The 12,597-nt window shown below is 45.1% G+C and overlaps 2 protein-coding genes across 3 annotated transcripts; one reads left to right on the forward strand and one right to left on the reverse strand.

Moving 5' to 3' along the window:
* Positions 1 to 1,090: 1,090 nt before the first annotated feature.
* On the reverse strand, positions 1,091 to 4,854 carry DIO1 (iodothyronine deiodinase 1). Its single transcript, XM_066556047.1, has 4 exons — positions 4,524 to 4,854; positions 2,866 to 3,009; positions 1,617 to 1,816; positions 1,091 to 1,156 (listed from the first exon to the last, which is right to left on the reverse strand). The coding sequence occupies exons 1-4, from the start codon at positions 4,852 to 4,854 to the stop codon at positions 1,091 to 1,093; spliced, it is 741 nt and encodes a 246-aa protein (XP_066412144.1).
* A 1,245-nt stretch (positions 4,855 to 6,099) lies between these two features.
* On the forward strand, positions 6,100 to 12,230 carry YIPF1 (Yip1 domain family member 1). Of its 2 annotated transcripts, none has more exons than XM_066555499.1 (10): positions 6,100 to 6,206; positions 6,336 to 6,409; positions 7,085 to 7,248; positions 7,879 to 7,959; positions 8,066 to 8,153; positions 8,279 to 8,395; positions 8,993 to 9,159; positions 9,682 to 9,864; positions 10,872 to 10,965; positions 11,932 to 12,230. In XM_066555499.1, exons 2-9 carry the CDS (start codon positions 6,379 to 6,381, stop codon positions 10,959 to 10,961), a joined length of 921 nt encoding a protein of 306 aa, XP_066411596.1. In that variant the 5' UTR covers positions 6,100 to 6,206; positions 6,336 to 6,378; the 3' UTR covers positions 10,962 to 10,965; positions 11,932 to 12,230. The 2 variants fall into 2 exon arrangements, with proteins under 2 accessions (XP_066411596.1, XP_066411597.1); XM_066555500.1 differs by having other exon boundaries at positions 7,115 to 7,248.
* Positions 12,231 to 12,597: the final 367 nt, after the last annotated feature.

Here is a 12,597-nt window from a genome sequence, read left to right on the forward strand (position 1 = left end):
GTATGTATTCCCTGGTTTAATGTATGGAATAGAATAGGAGAATATTGAATCATTTAGGTTGGAAAAGATTTTTAAGATTATCAAGTCCAGCCACATCACAGTGCAGTTGTTAATTGTAGTAACAGCTTTTTCATTTTGTAACCTAAACTGTCAGCCTAGAACACATGAACATAACTGAGTCCATTTAAGGTAGGATATTTTTATCCGACTTACATAATACATTAATTAAAACTCAATTTCCTATAAAATGTTTCCCTTTCACTCTGAATTAAATAGAAAAAAAAGTGTGAGCTACTTAAGTGGGATGTATTACTTCCTACTGTCAAACAAGTCCTTCAAAAGTCCTTAAATTGGTAAGTTTCTGATCAGCTCAAACTCAGAGATTATTAGAATGAATATAAATATCTGCTAATGCTTAGAAATAACCTGGGGGAGAGAGGCAGGGCAGGAAGGGAAATAATCTGAAGCCAAATGAAGTGTTCTGATAGACTTTTAATAATTGTAGATCAATCCCCTGTTTCTATAAATATTTTCAAGAATCAGGTCACAGCCGCCAGTGCTTTAGGCTGGGACCATCATAACAAATACTCATGGAAACAGATGTTGATAGAGATTGTCTTGCTCAGGAGCCTCCTGAAGTCAGTGAAAGGGAACATTTTATATACACAAGTGCAATGTGTATATAGTTATGTGAAATCAGTTGCTTTGCATGCTGGTGGACTCTTGCAAATGTCACCACCCTGAAATTCATCCTGCAGGATATTCCTTACAAGTGTAAATGTTGGTATCCAGAGCTCAATGGACCCAGCTCCACATTACTGCATGTGATGTAAGAGTAGTAAGTTACTACAGAACAGAAGTTGGTGTGGTAGGGGTGACACCTGAAAGCTTCTAGACAAACATAATGAGCCTCATTCCAGATGCTCCTTGCATATACAGCAGTGCATATACATTGCATATACAGCATTGTTCTTTTCTTCTTCTCTCTATGGCTGTTTTTAAATTGTAGTTTTGTTCCGTAGACTTAGGTCTGTGACAAATTATTCTTTAACTTCTTTATCCAAATAATTTTTGCTTCGAAGTCCTTTTTCTATTTCAGTTTTTCCAGGATGGCACGTATTTCCTGGGGGTGGTAATTCCAAGGCCCCACTCCTCCCTGCAAAGGCAATAAAATGACACAGTGATGCTCAAGCAGAGCAAAAATCCTTCAGAGCACAGCAGCTGCACCAGAACTGTGGGCAGGTGTGCCTTGGGCTCCCATTCCACTGGAGCCATCCCCAGGAGATGGTTACACCTTGCTGTGTCACTGGGACAGAGCCAGTGTCTGGATCCTGGAGGTGGGAATTGTTCCTGGATTTCACAGCTTAGATGTACCTCAGGTTACTAGTGAGCCAAAAGATAAATATTTGAGCAAGACTGAGGTGTACATATGTACATTATAAAGGCCCAGACTGGTTTTGCTGCATTTTCATTTCTCTCCACATTTACAGTGCATTGTGAAATGTTTAGCTCTCAAACAGAACGAAATACTGACTGTTAAATGTAAAGCAGTCTCAAGTCACCTTGAAATTTAAAAATCTCTGTACACTGTGCTCATTGGTGCTGATGTTTTTTACCTTGTAGATGACCTTCCCTCCCTGAAGCACGTAAAGTCGCTCTGGCAGTGCAGCGTATTTTGAACTGCTCAGGTTCTCCATAGTGTCTAAAACCACTGGACATAGAGGGTGATTTTTCTGAAGAAATTGTGCTGCAATTTTTCGATCTTCAAGGCTTCTGTGATTTTTAATAATGACATTGTTTTTAAAAGCCCATCCATCTAAAACAAATGAGGAAGAGATTTAGCAGTGAAGGATTTGAATAGGTGCAAGGGTGGACATGTACCGGGTGTCATACCCCAAAACTGGGTTAAAAGAATCTTAGTTTATTCCTAACATCAAAACTCGCCATGAAATGAAACCCCCCCTCAAATTACAGCACCACTAGAGCTTTCCAATAAGTGGTCCCAAGATCTGTTTTTTTTTTCCCCTCCTCAAACTGTATTTTCTTGCCCTAGATTCAGAAATATTTGATGGATTTTAGCTGAAATTTTCCCACATAGTTCTACCTTAGAAAGACACCAGGTGGGGAACATGTATTGGGTAAGGTTTGTCAGTGTTGTTCGTTTGATTGTACTCATGAAGCCTATAAACCGAAATTACAGGTCCGTGAGAAGTGAAATGTGAGGCAGGCCACACCTTTGTTTATCAGAACTATGCAAACAAACACTTGCACACAACTCTTCCCAGTAAAGTAGAAACTAAAAAAGGGTTTGATGACTGACTTAGTCATTATCTGATTCTCAGTTGTTGAAAATATTGCTAGAAAACTATAAATGTTAGGTTTTAGAAAAACATTTAATCCTGGGGTAAAAGCAGTGCCAATGTGTTACTTAGAATCCAGTGCAGATAAACAAGTGTGGTTTGTTTGCTTGCTAAATTTTTCAAATTGAAGTCTGCATCCTGTTATTGGAAAATATTAAAAACTATTTTTTTTCCCTGTCAACACATAACATATTGTACACTTAACTTTTGTTTTATGAAATGTCTTTTCTTCCTCTTTCCAAAAGGAGCTGTATAACATTGAGAGGCAATTGTTAAAAAACACAACTGTGTCCTTCACATTATTAACTCAGTGTAAAGTCAAAAGTGTACATAGAATCTTAGGAGAATTAGGGACACAAACTGGTGCCTTGATGTGGTGTTGCCACTTGATTTGAAGATTTCTGTGCTGTTTGTAGCCCCCTCCTTTGCTAGCACACTTTTTTTCCCTAAAGGAAGTGACATATTTGTAGCTGTGGTTGGCATCACTGTGGTCTTTGTACTGTACCTACTGCATGAGCTTCCTCAATGTAGATGATAAGGAAATCTGCTATTGAGCTGAAATCTTTGATGAGCTGGTTGAACTCATCAAATTTTAACATAAATGAAGGTCAGGTGCAGCTTCCAAAGTTCAGGATTAAAGGTTGGTTATCTGGGAAAAAAAAAAAAGAAAGAAGTTTTATGGTTAAGCAAAGGGAGGAAGGACAGAATTAAATACACTGAACTGAGCCTCTGGTGCAGGGATTCCTGGACAACACTAAGTCACTTCATAAACTTCTAGTAAAATCAGCAGCAGAACCTCTTTATCTCTGCAAAGCAGCCATAAAGGTGTTTTTCCTAGCCTGGCTCTGTGTGCTGCATCCAGCAAGGAGTTTACCTGAGGGAACCCTGCCCAGTACAGGCAGGAGGCACCCTGCAGTCACACAGCTTCTCTTTGCCTCATCACAAGAGCCAATTAGCAAGCTACCAACATTTTTGGGATAGGGTGCTGGTCCAAAATGGGCATCTCAGCCTCCCCGAGATCCTTAGTATGGAGCGACTTCGAAAATACTAAACATGGCCTTCTGCAAGGTTATCCAGGGACAGTGGTTCAGGGGTGGGCATTGAGGACAGAGTCCCAGTGCCTTTTCATGTCCAGATTTTTTTAGATGTGTCAGTTCAAGCTGAGCTGAGGGGAAACTGCAGACTTTTCAGTCATGCATCACAGGCTTTCAGGCTTTCAATGTATTTCTGCAATTTCCCGTCCAAACAGAACTTTGGTTATATATTATTATTAAACTAACCTTACACTGGCAAAAGTATCTGCAGTTGCTTACAAATTAACACAGTATTGTGTTTATTTTGGCATCTGTTTGCAAGGCCTTGATTTAAGAGAGCCTGCAGGATTTTTAAGCACCTCTTTTAGTCTGGTTATGCTGAATTCCATTAAATTTGTCCAAGACCTTTCTGGCATGGCTTAACTTAAAAGCTGCTGCTAACCATAGATCCACATCCTAAAGAATTAAATAACAGTGGTACCTTCCTGTAGATACTGTGTATCTCTTCTCCAAATTTGCAGCCCATTTTCTACATAAATATCTATATATAATTAGGGATGCAGAGTGAGAGAAGGATGTAATCCCTCCCGTGGGGATGGAGGCTGCAGCTTAATGATTAATTCCACGTTCTGCTGAGATCTCAGTGGGAGGCAGCAGACAAAGTACAAAGCAGCTACTTCTGCTTTATTCCCAGCCACTTTAGATCTGGAAAAACCCACTGTGTGCTTTCTAGGCTTTAGGCTAGCTAAGGGAGCTGGTGTGGCATTTTCTGTATGGACAGGGAATGACAGCCAACACCCAGAAATCATTGCACATGTTTCAGTTCTGGGCCTTCTCTACCTAAAACAAATTATTACCTTGGCTTTCAGCAAAAACTGTTTCCAGGCAGAGCCAGCTCTTGCAAAAGCTCAGTGGTGTGAAGGGATAGCATAGACAGGGTGATAAATGCAGGTTATTTTTGACAATCAAGAAGCAGCTGGAGTAAATGTGCTGCATCTTTTCCAGCAGGTGAGTGCTGGTGGTCTGCACATGATGCACTCCGGTGCCAGCTGCCCCTCCCTGCTCCCTCAGCAGCATCTCCTCATTTATGTTCTCAGCAATTACTGAAATTACTGACTCAATTACTGACCTTTCATGAAATCTAGGAGGTGACAAACTTCCCCGCTGAGGGTCACCACGGGCGTGTTGGGAGCAGGGTGTCCCTCGTAGGCTTCATCCTCGAGCCTCTTCCACTTCACTTTCAGCACAAACTGCAAATACTTGAAGCTGAAAAAAGTCGGGCCCCAGTTTTCATAGCTGAACTTTGGATTCCTGTTCATTCTGCTCTTTTCGCCCATCTTTAGGATGTATCTTTTCATGGCGTTGGGAAACAGTATCATCAGTGTTTTGCCCACCACAACAGACAGAGTAACCTGCAGAAGGATCAGGATTTTCTGTAGCAGTACCCTGATGCCCGACATGGTGGTGGAGAGGTCTGGTGAGCACAATGCGAGGCAGGGGCAAAGGTAGAGGGTGAGGGGGAGGGAAAACATCCACGTGTTTGATTGAGTTTCTGCCTTACTTTGCACACTGTCCTGTCCCTGCACTTCAGCCCCTGGGTGAGCAAGGATCCTGTCAGCTGTGCTCCCTCCAGCACCAAAGGCATCCAGTGCAGCCAGGGTGGGGCTGTGATGGTCACTGCAGAGCTGTGAGGCTTGTCCACATATGTGGGCTGTGCTGTACAAATGAGGGCAGCTGGATCAAGGTGTTCTCCCTGAATCCCACAGTATAGACTAAGGTGCTGATGCTTGAGGCCCTGGGGTGATGCAGATGCTGTGCAAACAGTGCCCTGTTTCTCCTGCTCTGACTGCTCTGGGGTTCTGCTGCACCCCAGCGTTTGGTATTTTGGGGCTGAAGGATTAAAAAAATCCTTAAAAAAAAGATATATATATATATATGTATGTATTTATATGTGTGTATATATATGTGTGTATATATATATATATATGCTCCAGTGTATATAATATCCAGCTGGTTCCCAGCAGAGGGAGGACATGGATCTGTTGGAGCGAGGCCTCAAGAGGATACCAAGATCAGAGATCAGAGGGTTGCTGTGAGAGTTGGGATTGTTCAGCCTGGAGAAGGCTTTGTGGTGACCTAACTGTGCCCTTCCAGCACCCGAGGGGAGACAAGACAGATGGAGAGAGGCCATTGACAAGGGCGGCAGTGACGGGACAAGGAGGAATGGCTGCAAACCATCAGAAGGCAGGTTTAGAGTAGAAACGAGGAAGAAATTCTCTCCTATGCGGGTAGTGAGGCCCTGGCACAAGGTGCCCAGAGAAGCTGTGGCTGCCCCTGGATTCCTGGGAGTGTCCCAGGCCAGGCTGGACAGGGCTGGGACCAACGCGTTCTGGTGGGAGATGTCCCTGCCATGGCAAGGAGATTAAATGAGATGAGCTTTAATGTTCCTTCCAATTCTAACCGTTCTGTGTTTCTCTGGTGAAACCCTCAGTTACCAGAACCCGCAGTGTACGACTATAGCAGTTGTACAAGCGCACGATCACCCGCAGCCCCGTTATGTTCCCTCACAAACCGCAGCCGCCGCCGCGCTCGGGCTGCCGCGGGCCCTTTAAGGGGGCGGGCTGGCGCGCAGGCGGAAGCGCCGCGCGGGCTCTGATTGGTCGGTGCTAGTCGCGTCACCGGCAGGGCTGTTGCTCCCCGAGGGGCGGGGGCAGAGGGGCTCAGCGGCGCCGCTAATTGGTCGGGGCCGCGCGGCGGTGGCGGCGCCTTTAAGGGAGCGAAGCGGCAGCTGTGGGGTCGCGGCGGTGCCGAGGTGCGGGGTTCCCGGCCCGGGGCCCGGGCGGGTGCGGGGCTCGGGGCGCGCGGCCGCGGGGCACAGCAGCGGGGCACGGGGCGGGGACCGCACCCGCCCCAGCCCCAGCGCCACCCTGTCCTCTTGCAGGAGGGTCGAGCCCCGGGGAGCTGATCCTCATCCAGGCGGATGAATGGCGACGGCGGACGACCTCAAATTCCAAGGTAAAGGCGATGTCGCAGGTGCGGACTCAGGGCTGGGCCCCGGCTGGAGGAGCCGTCAGGCGCTGGAGGCTCTGGGAGCGTCCCTGAGCGTTCGCGGAATAAAAACGTCTTGGGAGTTTTGTTTGTGGGGTCAGGTATCCTGAATTTTCTGAGATGGAATTGTGCTGCTGGCCAGATAAAAAATGTAACCGGTGCTGATGGAAATCGTGGACTGAAATCCTTTGTGGTAGCAAGTGACAGCTGGAGAGGGGCAGAGCGCTCTGTAACTTGCAAAAGGCCCCGGTTTCAGACTTCTTTAGTTCTTCATTAAAAATTTCACGTCAATTTTTGGAGAATGTTAAAGTACCCGTTTCTCTAGGAGGCAGCTTTCCCTTCCCCTTGCAGAGGCCTGCTGCCCTGGGCTGGGGGCTCTTGGCAGGGCAGGAAGGCAGGCTCCAGCGGTGCCATTGTCACATCCTGCAGGCAGATTGGCAGGAAAAGCACATTCACACTTTATCAACTGAGTAAATGTTCAGATTGATCCATGTCAGTTTGGACTTCAGGAAACAGATCATACCCAACATGCCTAAGCTAGTGATTATTCTGTCTCAGCGTCTTTATGCGTTTATTTGAGCCATGAGAACAAAAATTTTAGTGTCTTGATCATCGCCTGTCTTGTAATGTACTTATTTGCAGAATTTGACGATGCAGCTAATTTGCTTGCAGCAAATCCTGATGCCACCACCATAAGCATCGATGAGCCAGTCGAAATCCCCAAGAATCAGCACAGCCACCTGCAGGAGCCAGGGAGGGAAGAGGATGATGAGTTACTGGGCACTGATGACTCCGATAAAACAGAGGTAATGCTCTTACCCCTCTGGTGGAGGCCTGTGAGAAAGATGGAGAGAGACTTCTTACAAGAGCATGTAGAGTACAGGACAAGGGGGAATGGATTCAGACTAAAAGAGGTTTAGATTGGTTATAGGAAGAAATTCTCTCCTGTGAGGGTGGTGAGGTGTTGGCACAGGTTGCCCAGAGAAGCTGGGCGTGTCCCATCCCTGGAAGTGTTTAAGGCCAGGCTTTGAGCTACCTGGGATAGTGGAAGGTGTCCCTGCCCATGGCAGGGGGATGGAGTGAGATGATCTTTAAGGTCCCTTCAATCACAGGCCATTGGCAGAAACTACTGTGGTTCTGACAGCAAAAGGAGCTTGTTGTGGTGGTGAGGGTGTGTGTTCCAGATGATGTGGCATGGCAGCAGGCAGTAACAGGCTGCTCTTTACAACCTCAGGCTGTGGTTCTGCCTCCAGGGAGATAAGAGACTGGCTGTCTACAGCTGTTGGAGGGGAAGAGGGAAACTATTACATAATCCTGCCCTGTTATGTTTGTTTTCAGTTTGGGTACCAAAATCACGTGACTACTGTGTAAATGAACTAGTAATGCATAAATTGTGTGCTTGTAACACTTTCCATGTTGTCTTTCCCACCATCCAGCTGCTTGCAGGACAGAAGAAAAGTGCCCCTTTCTGGACTTTTGAGTACTACCAGACCTTCTTCGATGTGGACACATACCAGGTTAATACTCTGCTCCAGAGGAGAACTGTTGTTTGAATTATGCCTTACCCACTGAGGTGTTTTTCCTTCTTGCATTGTCAGTGAAATAGATCCTTATGTTTTATAGGTCCTGGACAGAATCAAAGGGTCAGTGTTCCCAGTCCCTGGGAAGAACTTTGTAAGGCTGTATATCCGCAGCAATCCCGACCTTTATGGTAGGTGTGAGGTGGGAGAAGTTACTTGCTGTACTAAATATTTTGAGCCTGTATTACATTTTACTTGCTAGCCTAGAAAGCAAGACAGCAGAGGAGGTGCTATTGATTTTTTTTTTCCTTTTAAGGTCCATTTTGGATATGTGCTACACTCGTGTTCACCATTGCTGTTAGTGGCAACCTCTCAAATTTCTTCATCCATCTGGGCAAACCAACGTACCACTACGTGCCTGAGTTCAGAAAAGGTTTGTAAGTAGTCATTTGTGGGGTTTATTTTTTTTGTTTGGGTTTTTGTTTTTAATATACAAATGAAGTAATATGAAACCAGGTCATGGCTTTGATTTAGCACAAATCTTTTGATTGATTGCTGTCTTTAAATTTTTAGACCTGTGAAACAAGCCCTTAAAATGGGCTGTGACTGGCAGAACCCTGTTTCTTCAGAGCATAAGCTAGTTTCAGGGATTTAGAAGAGCAAGCAGGAGTAATTAGTTATTTTCCAGCCTTAGTGGATGTCTCCTTGTACAGAGAGTGAAAGCCCAGCACTGGGCACTGTGGTGCTTTGGTGGGGGCCTTGCTGGATCTGTGGCCTCCCAGGAACCTGCAGGCCTTGGGCAGAAAATTACCAGATCAGATTATCACTCAGATCACCTACTTGAAGTGCTGGCAGAGTACTGGGTGTAAACTAGATATAAATGCAAAGTTCTCAGTTTATTAATAATTAAAAGTTCATCTTTTGGAAGTATCTTCACAGGTAGCTTTCTAGTTTTCATGCTGAATGCTTCTACACCTTTGATTCTGGCAGGATTCAAAGTAGAGCATTAAACCCTTTGTTGTGTTTCCAGTGTCCATAGCAGCTACAACGATTTATGCATATGCTTGGCTTGTTCCCCTTGCTCTCTGGGGATTCCTGATGTGGAGGAACAGTAAAGTCATGAACATTGTCTCCTACTCCTTCCTGGAGATAGTGTGTGTGTATGGCTACTCCCTCTTCATTTACATTCCCACAGCGGTACGTATGCCTAAGGAGTGCCCCTCTCACATGTCCTGCCTGAGAAGGTTTGCTCTTTCTTATAATATTGTTGACATTTGTCGAAATTTTGGAGACTGGGAGAATCTTTTGCTCTTTTTCTTGAAGCTTGTCTAGTGTAAAGGTGTCTTGTGGGTGCTGGAAAAGCCCAGGATACATCATTTCCCCAGAGGCAGCAAAACCAAGCAAGGTGCTAAGGTGCTGCTGGTGAGCCTGGCAGGCAGCCTCAGGAATCAGGATGTTTGTGGCCCCAGGGAACAGATGCTGATGGCTCCAAGGATAAGTTTCCCTGGCTGGGGACAGGCCTTGGAGAGAGTAGCATAACTTGGGGTTCACCCTTGTGTCTGGGATTAAAGCTCAGCACTGCTCTTACTCTTTCCTCCAGTAAGAGATGTGTCAGATTTAGGCGCGAGTTTATTTGTGCACAAACGGAAGTGACAGCGGTGTCACAGAACACACAGCCTCTTTGCCAGCCTTTTGCAAGCCTTCTGCTGCCTTTTGCAGATCTTGTGGATCATCCCCCAGAAGGTGGTGCGCTGGGTGCTGGTGGTGTTCTCGCTGTGCCTCTCGGGCTCTGTGCTGGTGATGACCTTCTGGCCCGCCGTCCGCGACGACAACCGCCGCATCGCCGTGGCCACCGTGGCCGCCATCCTGCTGCTGCACGCCCTGCTGGCTGTTGGATGCTTGGTGGGACACTGCCAGTCCTTTTCCCTGATCTTTTATATCCTAGGACAGGTGGTGTTATGGGATAGGGAAGGAAGGATTGGCTGGTTACAGGAAAACCTCTGTGGCGGTGTTCGCAGGGGTCCCAGGACGAGGGAAGAGATGAGAATCTTGACTCCATGTTTCAGAAGGCTGATTTATTTTTTTATGATATATATTATATTAAAACGATACTAAAGAATAGAAGAAAGGATTTCATCAGAAGGCTAGCAAGGAATAGAAAGGAATGATAATAAAATCTTGTGACTGCTCACAGCCTCGACACAGGTGGCTGTCATTGGTCATCAGGTAAAAACAATTTCACATGCTGGGTAAATAATTCTCCAGATCACATTCCAAAGCAGCAAAACATGGAGAAGCTGAAGCTTCTCAGCTTCTCAGGAGAAAAGATCCTGGCAAAAGGATTTTTCGTAAAATGTGTCTGTGACAAACCTCCAATGTAAAAATTGCAGTTCTTTTAAATGTAGGAAAAATTGACGCCAGTGTGACCCTGCAGTGCTGGTAATAAATTCAATAATCAGTTATGGAGTCATAGAATATATCCAAGTTGGAGGGGACCCATTAGGATCATCGAGTCCAATTCACCTGGAATTCATCATGGTACCAGCAAAGCCTTAATCTTTATAGTATCCAGTTGCACTCTATTCCAATGAGTACTGTGCTTAGTCCTTTAGAAGGATTAAATGTTCAATATAAAGTGTGGGCTTAGGAGTTTTAGCAGGTTTATATTTTCATACACAAGTAAGTGTTAGAAAACAGAAGACCCTGAGGCCATTGAAATACACAATGAAGACTTAAAATATTTGTTTCCTTATTGGAGGGGGTAGAAGGTGTCACTAGGCCTGACTTTCCACAGCTTCCAGAGTAGATGGATCTGTGCACCTGTGTTTGATGGGTATGGAAAGAAAGATCTGGGATGAGGCAGCACTGTATGTTTCTCTCTAAATAATTTTTTTTCTCTAATAATGTAGGCATACTTTTTTGATGCCCCTGAACTGGAGATTCCTGCACCTATTATTCCTGCTCACAATGGAACAACAGTAATAACAAAGAGTCATTAATAAGGTGAGAACCCTGTCTAAACTTCCTTTTCCTGCAGTCATCACAGAGATCTTAAAACTTTTCCCCATCACTATGGTTGAATGGAAAGGGGGTTAACAGACTAATTTTCCTAAATGGGGTCCATATATAAATAAAATTTATTAACTTTGTTTCATTTGTAAGTTTTAAGTGCAGATGTAAAAACTGAAAAGACTCTGAGGAACAGGTAGGTTATTTTCTTTGAGGTTTGATCTTGGCAAAGAAACTCACATGTAAATAAATAATATACTCAGTCCCAGAGGCCATTCCCTTACAAAAACCCCAAAACATTTATTTGAATTTATTCTGCACAAGTGAAACTTAAGCAATAAACTGTTAGACTCCAGTTTTTCTTTCCTTTTAATATAAAAAGCAGACTGGGCTTTTCCCCCTTGATGTTTGAGACAGTGTTTCAGAGCAGCAGCCCTGTGTGGGGACATCTGTGTAGGCTCTGGGCAGCGCTGACTCAGAGCTGAGCCATCCATCCCTCTGCACTGCATGTCTTCTCTGGGATGGCTTTCAGCATTTGCTTCCTGGCATCCAGGACTGCTGCCAGCAGCAGATGACATTTGAATTCTGTTGGATAATTCTCTGGAGGAGGTCCAGGAACAGGCTAATAGAGGATGTAAAGGCCAGGCCACTCCAAGTACACCAGCCACAAGTGTGTTTGTGAAAACCTGGATATTTACTGAATAGAAGCTACATTAGATTTAATAATATTAAAAATAGCCAAATGTGCTCAGTGAAAGGCACATTAAAAAATTACACAATCCAATCATGCAAGTCAATTTTAGTGGCTTTTCCTCCTGCAAAATAATTTTTTTCATTCCAGATGCCTAATAAGAATCAATATGACAGTAATGGATTTTAGTATTGAGACTTAAATATGTGCCCTGTTGTGTCCTCTGGTAAGGAGCTGAAATATTCACTGGAGTTATTTGTTTCTTTCAGATGACAGCACCAGTTTCTCCATCTAGACAGTAGTTCTATTTAGATTATTTTTTCACTGAAGACCTTGAAAATGTCAAGGACAAGGGATGTGTTTTGCAGCAGGACAGACAGCGATGTCCCATGGACGTATGGACATCTCCATGTTCCAGGATCCCAGTCTAGAACACAAAGGGGTTGTTTTTATTTGGTTGGGATTATTTTATGTTTTGTTTTTGCTTTTGGGGGGGATTTGTTTTGTTTTTCTTTAATTCTGTGCTCGCCACACTGTTTTGCCTCTGAATAAAGCCTTCTGAAGGCGATGTGATTTGTACTTTTTGTGCACAAAGCATCCTAACGCTCTGAAGCCGTGAGGGGGGGGGAAGGTTTGGTCCAAGGCCTGCTGTTGTGACAGGACTGGACTCCCTTGAGGTGGGCCCGTGCCGCCAGCGAGGCTTTCAAAGTGTAAATAAACAGACGTAACGTGGGCTAATGTGACAATTTCCTTCCTCGCCTCCCCGGGCTGCATTCTGTCCCCTTAAACACGGAAAAACCCCAGGCCCCTCAGGCCGCCATAGTCGCGCGGGGGACGCCGGGACTTGTAGTTTCCACGGCGAATGACGTCACTCGCGCACTCCCGGGGAGCGGGCGTGCGCGCCCTCCCATTGGCTGCTGCCTGGGCGCGCGGCG

Source organism: Molothrus aeneus, chromosome 9 (genome assembly GCF_037042795.1).
Source record: "Molothrus aeneus isolate 106 chromosome 9, BPBGC_Maene_1.0, whole genome shotgun sequence".
NCBI lineage: Eukaryota > Metazoa > Chordata > Aves > Passeriformes > Icteridae > Molothrus > Molothrus aeneus.